This window comes from Cyprinodon tularosa, unplaced genomic scaffold (assembly GCF_016077235.1).
Source record: "Cyprinodon tularosa strain WSP-4 unplaced genomic scaffold, ASM1607723v1 ctg83, whole genome shotgun sequence".
NCBI lineage: Eukaryota > Metazoa > Chordata > Actinopteri > Cyprinodontiformes > Cyprinodontidae > Cyprinodon > Cyprinodon tularosa.
The window spans coordinates 63,045-78,241 of NW_024039596.1; the positions used below are offsets into that span (position 1 = coordinate 63,045).

At 38.3% G+C, this 15,197-nt stretch overlaps 1 protein-coding gene across 1 annotated transcript in view; it reads right to left on the reverse strand.

Annotated features, from left to right (window-relative positions):
• Positions 1–5,761: 5,761 nt before the first annotated feature.
• The window catches only part of plekhf2 (pleckstrin homology domain containing, family F (with FYVE domain) member 2), a 41,033-nt gene continuing 31,597 nt past the window's right edge, over positions 5,762–15,197 (reverse strand). The window contains exon 2 of the mRNA XM_038272447.1: positions 5,762–7,289. Coding sequence (XP_038128375.1) covers positions 6,541–7,278 — 738 coding nt within the window. The 5' untranslated portion in view covers positions 7,279–7,289 and the 3' untranslated portion in view covers positions 5,762–6,540. The remainder of the gene's footprint in view (positions 7,290–15,197) is intronic.

The following is a 15,197-nucleotide window of genomic DNA, read 5'->3' on the forward strand; positions in this document are numbered from 1 at the left end:
ATGGATCCAAAGGGATTTTTTTTTTTATTAATAGGAGCAGCACAGTGCATTAGTACACAATAACCAATGAATATTGCTCATTAAATATATCAAATTAAGCTAATAGTTGGATCAAACAGTTGGCTGGAGATAGAGTGTTGCTTTAACTTATCTGTAAAACTTAATGTTGATTTATTATTTTATTTTTTTTCCCTCTTTGCTTCGATTCAGTTTTATCTTCCTGTATTTTAATCATGTAAAGCACTTTACATTGTCTTTGTACTGAATTGTGCTATACAAATAAATTTGCCTTGCCTGGGCTGCCTTGCCTATTAGCGATGGAAATGTAAACGCAAACCTGGCCAATAAAGATGATCTGAAATACTATCAAGATTAGCCTAAATGCTAACATGGGGCTAACAAGGTTGTAATTTAGTCTGAAAAGTTGAATCTCATTAAAGAGGCTATTTGGTAAGAAACCTGCCAGTTTTGTCCCTTACTAATCCTTAATTAAAGCATCATAAACACAAATTAACACATCTATAAACTATTTATTATTAATCTAAAAGGGAAGCCTTTATGTGAAGTTGTAACCAGGAATGGAAAACAGCATGGTGTACATCCTGAAGACACCATCCTCTTTAAAACACGGTGGTGAACGTGTCATGCTGAGGGAATGATTTTCTTAATAAGAGAATAAGAGTTGGTGAGTGGAAGGATAATGCAGGACTAGAGCTTCAAGCTGGAAAAGCTTTCAAACTGTGATGAAGGTTCCTTTGAGGAGAACTTCAGTTTAGCTTCTTTACCTTCATGAGTCAGAACCCAGAAAAGGTCCCGGCCGCCATTCAGCTCATGTTTTGGAAAGATTTCAGAATAACCATTCGGAGACTGAGCTCCAAATATTTTTTATTTAGATGTGGCAAATAGATAGTTGATTCTCTATGTATTCCCAATACAAATTCTTAGACTGGAAAAAATCGAAATCTAGATAAGTCATTTTTTCTTAAAATAAGTGCATTTGTTCTTGGATTTTGCCAATGAAACAAGACAATTTACACTTAAATAGGAAAACACAATTGGTTTGTCTTATTTTGAGTGCATATTATCTAATTATCTTATTTTAAGAGTAATAACACTCATTCCATTGGCAAATCATATCATTTAACTACTCAAATTAAGGCTAAATACACTTAATTTAAGAAATTTTTACTTATGTCTTGATCGTTTTTCCAGTGTAGTCTTGATGCAACAATAAAAGGTGGTTGCTAACGTCCGTGCCGACCAATATTAATTAATCTTTGCTCGTAACTCCAGAGGAAAGCCCCCTGAAATCTGTAAAACGTAATTATGCAAATTGTAACTCAATCCGAAAGAGATATTTTAGCAAAATTTTAAAATATTTTTTATAAAGTAAGAAAAAAAAAAGCATTTTCTGTTTTTCCATTTAAACATTTTGTTTTCAACAAAAACAGAACAAAGTTTAGGCTAAATTTTGAACAAATCAATACTTTTGCAGGGGAAAGCACTTAGTGAAATACTTTGAAAATAAACAATTTTAACCTCAGAGGTATTGGAGGACAGGACCAGACCTTATTACCTTTGTCTATTTTGATGGTAAAAATTAAGGCCAATGCAATAATAGGAAACAGCAATTGCCCTAATATACTAAGAAAAATCCCAAAGGTGCTTCTATAAGAAATTCATGAAAAACACAGAATGAAATGAACAACTTATTAGTTATAGCATAACCTTAGAGCTTTAATGCTGATACAGGCACTTACATTTATTCCTTTAACTTGTCTTAATAACTTTTTAATTAGCTTTTTAACTTTTGTCTTATTTTTTTTCTCAACTTTACAGCAGGTAATAAATCATTCAAGGGTTCATCTTATTGGTCAAATACCAAAATAACATGTACAGCCATGTAGCAGTATTTTTGCTAAATGGCAGGATATAGATCTTTTGCTTCTAGACCTCACTGAGGGTGAGGGTGTGTGTGGGGTGACTCCATTTGCAAGTGATCAAAAATGGTAACTTGTCCTATAAAGTGTTAAAAAGAAAAATTTATATTGTGGATTTCTAAATGTGCAAACATCTTTACCCATTACACCGATAACTCTACCTTTTACTGTAAATTTTTTTTCTTTTATATTAACTTATTTCAGGAATGATTACAGCTGATCAATAGGAGAACATGTTAGTATTCCGATACTTATAACTTGTGGGTTTTTTCATGTTCAACCAGCTTGTTTTTTTTTCTTCATGGCTGTTGAATTGTCAGTTTTGGGTGATCAGCTCAAAAAGAAAGATTTAGTATCAAACAAAAAACAAAACAAAACAGAAGACAGTAAGAAAAGCTGTGTTTAATATTTAATAATAACCTTCTCAGTACTTGCTTTGCCCCAATCCTTTTGAAAATAAACCCTCCACAAAACAAACAACATCCTGTTACAGGTTTGATGTGTCTACATGCGTTATCATAATCGAAGCTGCGCTCTTAAAACCAAACAGGAAGAAAGGGGTTGTGAATGTTATCAGAAACCTTTACTGCATCATAAGCAAGATAGATTTTAGGTGCAGTGTTTGCAGCGTGACGATGTAAACCCATGGAGCATCGGCTAGAGTCCAGCATTCACAGGATCCCCTGCTGCAGCTTTATTCTGCCGCAGAATCAGAAGGAACAAATAATCCGTTGATGCACTCAGGTAACCCGGTTCCTCAGGAAATGGCTGGATGTGAGTGGGTGCTGGAGGACAGCCAACAGACGTTTGCTTCAGTGCTTCACGTGGAGGAATTTGATTACACCTTTTCTTGGCAGGTTTGCTTCAGCTCTGATGCTTAAGGGTCGAACGATGCTTGGTTGGTTTTGGTTAAAACTTGTTGGACTCTGGACGGCCGGTGCTTAGCAGGTTGTTAAAGTGCAGATGAAATCCCTTAAACCTCAGAGTGTCTTTATTTCTGCATAGCTGGTGGAAATAAAAAAAACTGAACATCTCTGGTGAATTTAGACACTTTCCTACCAATTTTTTTTTACCAAGTATGGATGAAAATGTTTAAAGAAGAAAGAAAAATTGAAACTTCAGAAAGAATATTTTCAGAACAGTACAATGTTAAAAAAAAAAAAAACCCAAACAAATCTGCACACATGTACAAAAATCCCCAGGATTAAAACCAAGAATCACTGTTAAACATCTAGAGTCACTGTGGTTCTGACGGGATGCGTCGACAACCCGGATCAGAGTCCATTTAAGTGCAATCCACAGCTGAGAGCCAGACTTTGTGCTTTTTGTCCCGGCAGCCGCGCCGTCTCCCCATCAGCCACAGCAACTATAAAGCACAGCTAGTTAGTGATCAATAACCGTTAATTCCTCTAATCACAGATCGCAGCAAAACAAACATTTATGAAACCAAGACAAAAAAATAAAAATAAGGAAAATTCCCTTTCTTCCTTCCGTTGTGCTGCTGTAAGCGATGCGTTTCGGACACTTAATGCCAACACTGTAAAAACTAAAATAAACAAGCAGAACATTTTATTCCAACATCAAGAGGGAATCTGCTTTATCTCCTGGTTCATCCACTTCATCCAGCTCAGGAAGTGAATTTATGAAATTTAGATCCTTACCGATAAAATCATCTCCGTTGTTTCTCCTAAATTCAACAATTGGAGCAAAAAAAATAAAACATACAGATTTATTTGGCTGCTTTGAATCTATGAACTGGTGGAGCTAACTGGTCTCCTGTCCCAGATGATTATTTAGGAGGACAGAGATATTTGGGCAGGATTTATTTTATTCTTCTACTGAAATAGAAAAACTTTAATGTTTGTTTTTATTCCCTTTTTGCAGATATATATATTAAAAAAAATCCCCTTCACTTGTCTGGTCAGTGAACGCAGCCATGGAACAGACTCTACCCACTGCATCTGAGTGGAGGCACAGAGGAAGCTACGCTCAGTTTCCCAGAAACATTTAGAGCTTTTAAATCCTGTGGGAAAAAAATGGCGGATGGTTTATCTTAAGAACCGTGTTCCAATATAGTGATGCAATAACCGTTTTTCAGCTCTTTTAGCTGTTAAAAATCTGCCCGTTTAAGGGAGTAAAATCCCTGCAAAGAAGCCATGAAATCTCCTAAAGTTCTTTACAGGTGGAACCGATTCCTCCCAGAGATCTCTCACTTCCAGATTTCATCGACTGATCTTGTGACTCCTGTTGCAGGCGCTGCCGTTTGTCTCTTAAAACCATTTCCTTTGAAGGGTTTTAAAGGAAAGCCAGGAAGGAAGGATGCTAATGTTAGCTTAGGAGGAGCAGAGTTCAGAGCCGGTCTGTTTGTTTCATGACTCAGTGTGTCCATATGACCTCAGATCAGCGAGGGGAGGGGCTTATGTGCAGGAAGACGCTAAATGATATCCTCACTTTCATTCCAGAAAACCAGCAGAGCCTCTAAACAGAGGAACTGCGTGTAGAAAATGTTAAGACATCATCATCATGTGACAATAGGAAATAACACTTCTCTATTATAGCAGACGACTTGATTTCATGAATTTGTTGTGAAATAGTAAACAAACTACACAAATTGCTGGGGGGGGGATCTATTTCCTTTACAGCTCTACTTTTTTTTTTGCATTTCTTATTTAAGATGAAAATGAATCTCGACAAAAATTATTATTATTTTTTTTTATCTTTTATGTTTTTCCCTGAAAGAAACTCTCCTATCAGCAGCTCCTCTAGAAAATGCTTTTCCTTTCATCTCCACAGAACTCCACCCATGAGGTAACGCTACGTCCAAATTCCAGGAATTCCCAGGACGGTGAGTCTTAGAGAGACACAGAAACAAACATGGCAGCAAAAACAGCTGAGTAATGATCCAACCGGCACCGCATAGGAAACCGTGCGAAGTGCAGTTTACTGACGACATCCATGTGTTCTGAGACGAACCAACCCTTTCCTTTGTTTTTAAAGAGTTTCTTCTAACTGAAACATGGCTGCCTGACAGCGGCCTGCTGGTCATGATGCAGTCAGAGCCGCATGGAAGCATGAAGCAAACCCTCACAGAGGAATGGCTTTCTAAACGATCCTCATATGGAGTTAATTTAGTTTCATTAATGTTGTAGGCAAACTACATGCTTTGTAATTTAAGATAAAAAAATAATAAAACAAAAATCTAAATAAATCCAGAAAAAAAAAAAAAAAAAATCAAGGTTTGCTTTTATTTAAATTAATGTTTTTATTTTATTTTCTCAATTTCTTTTCATTCATTTTTAAAATAGAATTTTACTAATTGTTTTTTTATATGGTAAACGTTTAAATTCCTTTTTATATTTTGTTTTCAAATTTTTTGTACATTATTGTTTTTTTAAATTGTGTTATTTTATTTTTCAAATGGTATAATCTTCAAATTTTATTAAATACTTTTTTAAATAGTTTTTCAAACTATTCTTTCAAATTCTTTTGATGTTATATTTTTTTCCTTCTTATATTCCTATATGTAATCTGTAAGGTGCAATTTGAAAAGATTGCGATTTGTAAAGCTTAATCTTCAAAAGACAAATTTAAAATTATAAACATTTCTAATATTATTTGTTTAAAAAATGTGGGGGAAAAAACAAGTTTATAGAATAAAAAAAAGAAAAGTCGGAAGAAATCTGAGAAAACAGAAAAATTATTCAAATCCTTTTGTTGGAGAAGAATTGAAAAGATTTTCTGGATTGCCTTATTTTTATTTCTGTTCTTTTTACTCCATATAATGACCCATTTCTTTCTTTTTATAATCTGCTTTCTTTTGTAGAGTAATGCATGTCAGAGAAAACCTATCATGAAATCCCTGTTGTTATTTTTTTTGCTTGGTTTACAGATAATCTCTCCCTTTCTGGAAGCAGAGCTCTGTTTTCTAGAAGGCACTCTGTGGCCGTACAGATGGAGGCCGGAGTTAGTTTTTAGGACCACTGAGGAAACTCACTGTTAGATGAGCTTTAGCTGATTTGTCATAAGCAACTGCATTAGTTCAACTAGAACATCTCTAGGTTTAGAGTAATATCTACATTTTGTTAATTATTAAAGAAAACATTGTATGCAGGAGAGAGCTACAAAAATAGAGTAGAAAAATGTGAGAATATAAAGCAAGTCAGACGGGACAAAACTTCTGACTGTTATCACCGTGATTCATTTCTGTGACCTTGATTCACAGAAATGAAATAAAAATGAGCGGAGGAGGAAGAGGTTGGGGGACAGCGCAGGTTAGCACCTGTGCTTTGTAGTGAATAACTGCAGCCTGGTCAGGAGGCATGAGAATGAGCTGGACTGAGCAGATGATGCAGTCAGAGTTCTGCCGGTGATCCAGTTCATTCCTCGTTTCACTGATGAATTTACGTTTCAGGAAATTCCTCATTTGGGTTCATAGAAAGGAAAATATCCACTGAAGAGGAGAAAACAATCCTCCCTGATCTGGATTCAATCAGAGAAACGAGGTGAAATAGAAAAAAATAAATCAACTGACATCATGAGAGGAGAGGATTTGCTCCTGAGTGCAGAGACGGGGCGAGTCCTCCGGAGGTTCAGGCGTTTCTCAGTCACTGCTGTCGTCTTCGTCCTCGTCGTCTGACAGGGTGTTGTTGTTGAAGTTGGCACCCGGCCGGGTGATGGAGTCGGAGCGCGGCCCCAGGCTTCCCGACAGCATCGCGTAGCAGTGCTCGCACACGCGCACGGGCTTGGAGGACTGACTGGGCAGGAGGAACTTCTTGTCCGAGCACGGCCCGCAGACCACGTAGCCGCACTTCCTGCAGTGGTGGCGGCGGCTGACCGCCGTGAACTTCACCTTCTTGCAGCGCATGCACACGGTCGCCTCCGAGTCAGGCACCCAGACGGCAGCGTGCTCGCCCGTCGGAGATTTGCCGCTCTTCTGCAGCAGTTCTCTCACGCACTTCCCGATGTGGTTCATCCATTCGGATTTCTCCGTGGCGGTGGCGGCGTAGACGGCGAAGGACTTAGTGGGGGTCTTGATCAGCCAGCCGTTCCGTAGCTCGCCCTCGTCCGGCACCGTGTCGATGGTGACACTCTCCAGGGGGATGATGTGCTGTTTGTTGTACTTCTTCTTCTGGATGACGATGTTTCCGTAAACCAGGATGTCGTTGAAGAGGAAAAACTGCCGCGCTTTGGGCTTCTTGCGGCAGAGTTTGGTGAGGACGCCCTCTCCGATTAGAACTCGACCCGGGATGGCCAGCGGCTGGCCTGCAGCTCCAAAGCAGCTCTCCACCAACCCAATCCGCTTGGAGTTGGCCTCGCTGTTGGCAAGCCGGTCCACCATCTTCACCTCGCCTGCAGAGAAACAGCGTCAGAACTTTACCAACAGAAATCAATCCAGTCGCCAAAACAAGATTATTGAAACTTCTATGCTTTCTTTATGGCTTTAGAGATTTATAAAATGCAGACAAATGTTTTGCAAACTTTACGGTAATTTTCTGGATAAACGATCAGCTTCCTGACCCACTCGGTTGGGGTCTCCCTCAGACCGCTGTGACTGCAGCGCACATGGCCAATTTTAAAAAGAAGAAAAATGTGTGCATTCGTCTCTCCTTTATGCTACGTTCACACCTAGAGCAGCACCAGGAGCAGCTAGTTTACATGCAAAGTCAATGGTTGACGCACATCAAGGTGCAGCAAAAGGTCCTGCAGCACGTTTTGTGCAGCAGGAGCAGCGCTTTGTGAGCTTCTGAGGATCTGACGCACGGGACGAGCTGCAAACGCAGCAGCTGCTAGGGTTGGAAAAATTGAACTTTTGCTGCTCGACGTGCCACATCAACCAGAGAGAGAGACACAAGATGATACAGATCACTATATGATCACTCCTCTGAAACAGTTTATTGACACCTAAATTAACTTAAAATACCGAAATCTGCCTGCAAAACATGTTCACTTATAGAGACGACCGGGCCAGAGGCTGCTGTTGAATGGGATTCCTAGTGACAGCGCACCGGCAGTATGTGGGGGTCTGAGCGGCTCCAGGGTTCCTACAGCATAAGGCAAGTTAAATTCAAGACTTTTTAAGACTTTTTAATGCCACTTGAAATAAAAATTTAAGACCAAATTCACAAGAAACACAAGAAAAACCTGCTTGCGACAACTTAACCCAAAGGTTTATTCTAACATAAACCACTGCACTAATGTTTCAAATTTTGAAAAACTTCCCATACAGGAAGAAAGCTAAAAACACACAAATGACAGATATATTTTAACAATTATTTAACTGAATTCACAAACTTTGTTTTAGCAGGGAACAAAACAAATCAGTTTTAAAGCCATAAGTCTTTTTTGCAGCTATTTTTCTTTGTATCGTTTTCTTAGTATGTTTGATTTGGTGAGAAGTGGAGGCGTTGCAGAGGCAAGGGTGGAACTAAACTGAGAAATACCGGCTGTTTGTCGGTAACTCCATTTTGACGCTTTGTGTTTCGTGCTTCGCATGTGCGACTCCACTGCCTTAATTCCCATCGTTCTGAGCTTGAATCGCTTCTTGCACAAAATCCACTGAGCCTCATGTATGTTCCCTGGTTTTAGCCATGGAGAAAACTCTTGGCTGGAGACAATTTTGGTTACATTTACACTTGCTCATATTTTCCAGACAAAAAGGTTAATGGTGCATCTCCCAAATGTCCCGGCCGCAACAACGCTGTTATTGGTTACGCTATCGGGATGGAACCAATAATGGCGAGCCGTTATTTTTTTTAAATAATAAAAACAAAAATTGTCAATTTTAATGTTTTATTTAGATTACAAAAATAAATCGTAATAAAAATAATCCTATTTATGACGTTTTAATAATTAAGACCTACGAAAGACTGATTCAAGACATTTTAATACCAATTAAGGCCTTAGTTTTATTTTGAAGAATTCAATGCCTTTTAAGACTTTTTAAGGACGCGCGGGAAACATGGGCTCTGACAGCGAAATCATTTTTGAAGGCAGGATGGTAATCTGGATGAACTGACTGCACTGATGAAGTTTTCAGGTGGACTTTCTCACTTAAAAAACATATTAAAACTACTTTTAACCCACTAATGACAGCATATATAGCTGCCATTGTTACAGGCAAAGAAAGGATAGGTTAGCTCCGCCCAACGAGCACCAGACCGACTTACCATCGCGCAGCTAAAGCAGCAAAGTTGCTTCAGGCGTGTGTCAGAACTAAACTTGTACAAGCATCAAAAATGAAGCAGCACGCACATTTTTGCTGCTCTTGCCGCTTGCGGCCTGAACGTAGCATTATAGTTAAACAGTAGCTCAAGCAAAGTGTTCAATTCAAAAAGAGGAGAAGCACCTTTATCTGAAATTAAACTACTAAACACCTTAAAAAAAAAATTAGCCGACTTATCAGAAAGTCATATCAAAACAGAGAGGCGGCTGGCAACTATTAGCCCAAGACTTCAGCGATGTTCTTTGGTAAAGATCTACAGAGGAAAAAGGCAAGATCAAAGAACACTTTTTGTTTCAGTCTTTGAGTTTTTTTTTTAAATGAGCTTTAGATTTTTACCAGATTTAGGTTGAGATGTCAAAAGATTAAAGCAGAGAAAAAAGCAGAGGTTAGCCAGACGTTTTTTCATTACCGATACGAACCAAAAATTGCAGCTATATGGGATATTGACCCCGTTTGTTTATCATCACAAATTATACTTCAACTATTTTGTAGAGAGAAATATTAGAAAATACTTCTTTTTATCACTAACCAGTAGATTACAGAAACGGATAGAAGCGGAGTGTTTCCATTGGACCAACTTCGGATATCGTTTTCAGATCGGGACACCTCTACCAGCTTCTGCATTACAGATTTCTCTATAGGAATTCTCCTTAAACTAAAGCAAATATGCATTAATGATTTTTTTTCCCACTACTAAAGAAGATCGATCATCCATTAAAATTGGAGAAAATCATAAGGGCAGATCTATTTCAGCTATGACTAATTTAATTTAGGTTAAAAATCTCTTGAACTGCAGGAGAGTTTACCTCTTTCTAAGCATCTGTCTTTGATTTAATAGATAGCATCATTTTTAACTCTTACGGTTGATATTTGTTTTCAGGATGGAATTGTCATTTTAACAATTCATTTACCTATACTAATCCAAAGGTGCCTTTGGGGATATACATGTGTACAGTCATAAATACAGGGTTCTAATTAACACCCTCCACTTGCCAAATGTGACGAAATTTTTCATCTGGCGATTAATGCCAGAGCAGAGGTCGCCGCAAGGCGAGTAAATGTTTGGACCACAGTTGCACTTCAGTCACGTTCCTCTCATCTTCTATTTTAGTAAGTCTCCCACAGCTGCTGAATGCCATGTAGAAATGAGGGATACAGGGACGGCTGATGAAATTGGCCGTTTTCTGTAATTAAAACGATGTATGATATCTTTTTTTTTTTCCTTTCTTATTGTTATTCTTTTTTTTATTAATTTTTATTCCTAATGCACATTTTCCTCCTTTGTTTGCACCTTCTTTAATTACTATGCCAATATGTGACCAGTGAATTTCTCCGCTGTGAGATCAATAAAGCTCATCTAATCTAATCTAATCTAAAAAGTATTTTTATTAACCAATTATTGGATATTATGCTGTTAAATCTGTTAAGGTCAGTTTACTAACAGACAGAGACGGCAAAAGTACTCACTTTCCGTACTTGAGTAAAAGTACAGATACTTGTGTTAAAAAATACTCTGGTAAAAGTGGAAGTACTGATTAAACTTCTTTACTCAAGTAAAAGTAACAAAGTACAGGCTTGTAAATTTACTTAAAGTATAAAAGTAAAAGTAGAAACCACTTTTTTCATGCCGTTGCCTACATTTTAAATGGATGTCTGCCAATAGGATTAGATCTCCGTTGTGTTCATTTTCAATCATCTCGTCGTCCATGCTACTATGCTAACGCCACCGCCACCAAGCTGCAATGATTTGCCGCCAATGAATACCGCCGAATCTGTCGATTCATCTTGTAGTGGTGCGTCAAATGCAACGTAGATTCCCATCCAATTAGATTGAATTTGGTATTAATGACGTGAAAAATAATAACGGTAACTCCATTGAAATGATTCAAAACTAAAGTAACGAGCCAATTTTTTAAAATGTAAGGAGTAGAAAGTACAAATATTTCCGTAAAAATGTAAGGAGTAGAAGTAAAAAGTCGCCATAAAAATAAGTAGTAAAGTAAAGTAAAAATATCAGAAAAATCTACTTGAGTACAGTAACGAAGTATTTGTACTTCGTTACTTCCCATTTCTGATAACAGATTTACTTTTTTAACCAACCAGGGTCACAAAACGTTTATTCCTGCTGGGGCCGCAAGGGCTGCTGGTGCCAATCTCCAGCTGTCTACGGGCGAGAGGCCAACATAGAGACACACAGGAAAAACAACTATTCACACACACTCACACCTAAGGAGAATTTAGAGAAGCCAATTAACCTAACAGTCATGTTTTTGGACTGTGGGAGGAAGCTGGAGTACCTGGAGAGAACCCATGCATGCTCAGGGAGAACATGCAAACTCCATGCAGTAAACCCTGGGGTAGGAATCAAACCCGGAACCTTCTTCCTGCAAGGCAGCAGTGCCACCCACTGCCTCGCTGTGCAGCCCATCCATAACAAAATGACACAAAATGCAAATAATAAAAAAAATAAAATGCAAACACAGCATATTAGTATTAAGCAGCCAACAACAAAGACTGAAGGGCTGGTTATCCTCCTGCAGCAGTGTGTCGCAGTGAGCTTGCTGCAGATATTTTTGATTTATGCATTAATATTGAAGCGTGGGCTGTGCTGTTATTCCACACCAAGGGCTGGGTAAAATCGATTTTGAATCGATTCCTTTACATTTTTGCAAAATCGATGTCTAGGGAATGAGATCGCTTCATTTTATAGTGACGTTCACATTTAAATAAGCAGGAAAGATGCACTCAAGATGACTTCAAGCCAGACAGCTGCAAATATAGCCAATAGCTTGACTGAAGACATTAACAAATGGGGGCTGACCAGCAAACACCCTGTAGCTGTTACAGACAACGCTGCAAATATGGTTTGTGCATTGAAGATAATGCAGCTCATGCATGTCTGCCGTGTCACGTCTGCTCGCTCTAGTGAGGCTTCACTTTTTCGCTTTTCACAAACAAGTTTGCACTTTTGAGACAGTTTAGTTCACATCTCATGTTTAAACTGTCTGATTTTCAAATTTGCACTTTGTGTTTAATGTGACAGGAAAAAACAAAATACATGAGTATTTTGAAACACAGTTAAACCACTTTTATTATTGTAAAAACAGATTGAATCGAAATTAATCGATTTAGAACCCTATGAATCAAAATCGAAACGATTCAGGACTTCGGCTAAAATACCCAGCCCTATCCACACCACGACCCAGGAGGGACAATCAGGAACTAACTGTGGGTCCAGATACAGCCGAGGCGGCGAGGAAGGGGAAAAACGCAAGCGGCAAGTTTGTCCGACAACGGAGGGGCATGAGGGCGAAAAAGAGCGGGGATCCAGGTGGAAAAAGGGTCCCAGCGTTCTCCCGCACCTCGCTCTTCTAGCGGGTCAAACTTCACGAGTCCCTTTCCACAATGGCCGTCATAAAAAACAAAACAAGCCAGTAAGGTACCAAACAGGAAATACGCATAGTGTAGAGCGGATGTAGATTTGACCAATCAGACGCCTGCTGTCTGCTGCACCTCTGTTACGGTCACTGACCTCTAGGAGCTCTCTTCATGAGAGGGCTCTCTGTTTGTGTTTCAAGTCTTCCTGGCTGTTACAGGTGCAATGTGTTAAAGCTCGCAGTTAAAGCTTGTTTGTTGTTTTGGCCTTGGAGACCCTAAAGCTTTAAGCTTCCCTGTTTTGCTGTTTGTTTGTTTTTTGTGACCCCTGCAAATTGTAAATAAATCGTATTTTCCTGCTGACATCATCTTTTAGTTTACTGACTTTTGTGTTACACCCAGTGCCAGAACTGACCCTTTAGTGGTCTTAAGGGTGGGGGTTGTAACATAAGTGGGGGCTTGTCCGGGATCGGAATTACTTTTTGAACATGGCACAGTTTATTTTGGAGGAGTTTTTTGGTAATCCTACCATACAACAGTTTGATGTCTGTAGAAAAGATGATTTATATGAAATTGCTGCACATTTTGGTATCCGTGTCTCTAAGTCTTTGCTTAAACGTGAACTGAAATCTCTTGTCTTCAGTGGCTTGGTTGAGAAAGGAGTACTCCCAGTGGGAATGGATAAGCAGGAGGCCACCTCTTCTGAAACTGCTGATCAGTTTGAGGTTTGTGCTGAGGAGGGAAATTTGTAGGTGACCACAGAGTGTCTGCGGAAGCCTTGATCAGCCTTAATTTCCAAGTTTGTTTAACAAACTTTGCTAATAAAGCTAATTCTGGTTCTAAACTTTGAAAAACGGGGGATGGTTTCAGATGGACTAATCGTCACCATTAGTCTGTTAAAGTCTGGGGGATTCCACCAGGCAGCCAATTGCCTCCATCATTCACAGCTTCTTTCTTTACCAAGCAGGATGTATAAACATCATGCAGGGAAAACCCTGCCCAGCAAGTCAGCGGAAACAGTTTGCACCTATCTATGTGTCGAGACCTTTTTAGCCACAAACACAAAGATAGAACAATACAATTTGATCTTAAATTAACAGATATATTTAGGCCTCACTTTCATCAAACGGATGAGAAAAGAAATGACAGTGGTTTCTCCTAAACTCATCGTATAAGAATGCATTAAAATCTGCCTTTAAGTGTTGTATATAAAAATACTATAAATGTCAGAACTTTTATAATTATTTCAGACATCAAAATAACACTGAAGTGTGTAATAACTGCATATGTGCTCCTATTTGAGAGGTCTCATTACTATTGGGGGTGGTTGCTGTTACCTAACTGAACATTAGTTTTCTACAGACGGTAATTTTCCTTCTTATCTGCATCACTAAAACAGCTCTGCTCTCCGAGAACGTCAGTAAATTTGCTGTCACTGCGATTCACATAAGAAATATGTACACAGTGATGGATTTTCCTCTAAAAACATGCACCTCAATTAAATAAATGCTGATAGTTTTAGAGGCAGATGGGGCTTTGCACCCGGTTCTATAAGTAGAAGCACAGAGCAGCTCTAGTTTAATGTCATTTAGCGACGCCACAAACACCACTGACAACGTCCACATGTGATGAAGCAGCTGCAGCAACTTTAACAGGTTCTTTTTATTAGTATCTGCCAGGCTGTACGTTTTCTGTTTTGGATCAGCAGTTTTTTTAGCTTCCCGTTATCAGAGGGAAGTGCAAAGCTTTCCATGTGTGACGATAGTTTCATTAGGGGGAAAAAAAGGACACGAGGTAGTCCCCTTAACATGCCTATTTTCTTAATCCTGCTCCCCCCCACTGAGAGGAAAACCACACCAGTATTAAAGCAACCTTTCCCGTGCTAGCTCAGGAGAAACGATTGCTGCAAAGTCAATAGTTAAACAAATTTAGATGAGCTTTCTTTCTTTCATAAGAACCTGACAGTGCATTATAAATATTATCTTAATGTACAGAACAGAAAACAGTAAATTAACATTAGCACAACAATTTAACACATGGCTGCAACTAAGGATTATTTTGCAAAAGGTTTAATCTGTCAATTATTTTTTTTGATTAATGGATTAATAATCATAAAGCCAAAGATTCCCTAAAGAAGATTTTTTTACCAAATTAAAAGCAGGTGAAACTAAAACTTTTCCACTAGAGTAGTTCTGGATAACGCAGACTGACAGACCAAAAAGTAATTTTTTTAATCTTATATAAAAATGTTTATATATTTTTTGATAATTACTGCCCTAATTTAATTTATAAAACCCTTAAATGTTTTTTTTTATTAATTGCAAATGGCATGACATAAAAATATCTTTACATATAAATGTAATTATTTATGTATATGCACACAACTTATAGAAGCAATGTAATCTTAAATATAAACATGATATATATTGATGTTTTAATCAATTTGCTGTAAGCAGGTTATTGTTTTCAGCAAATCTCCTGTTTTAGATCGTTCGAGCCCTAGAGCTGAAATACAAATATTTCCAACTCATTGATACCCAGAAAAATATTTGATAGTCAAAACTGTTTCCAATACCATCGGGATAAAAAATGACATACTTAAAAGCTCTAATCGTATTTTTATAAAGATGAAAACCTCACCTTTATTCATCAGAATAATG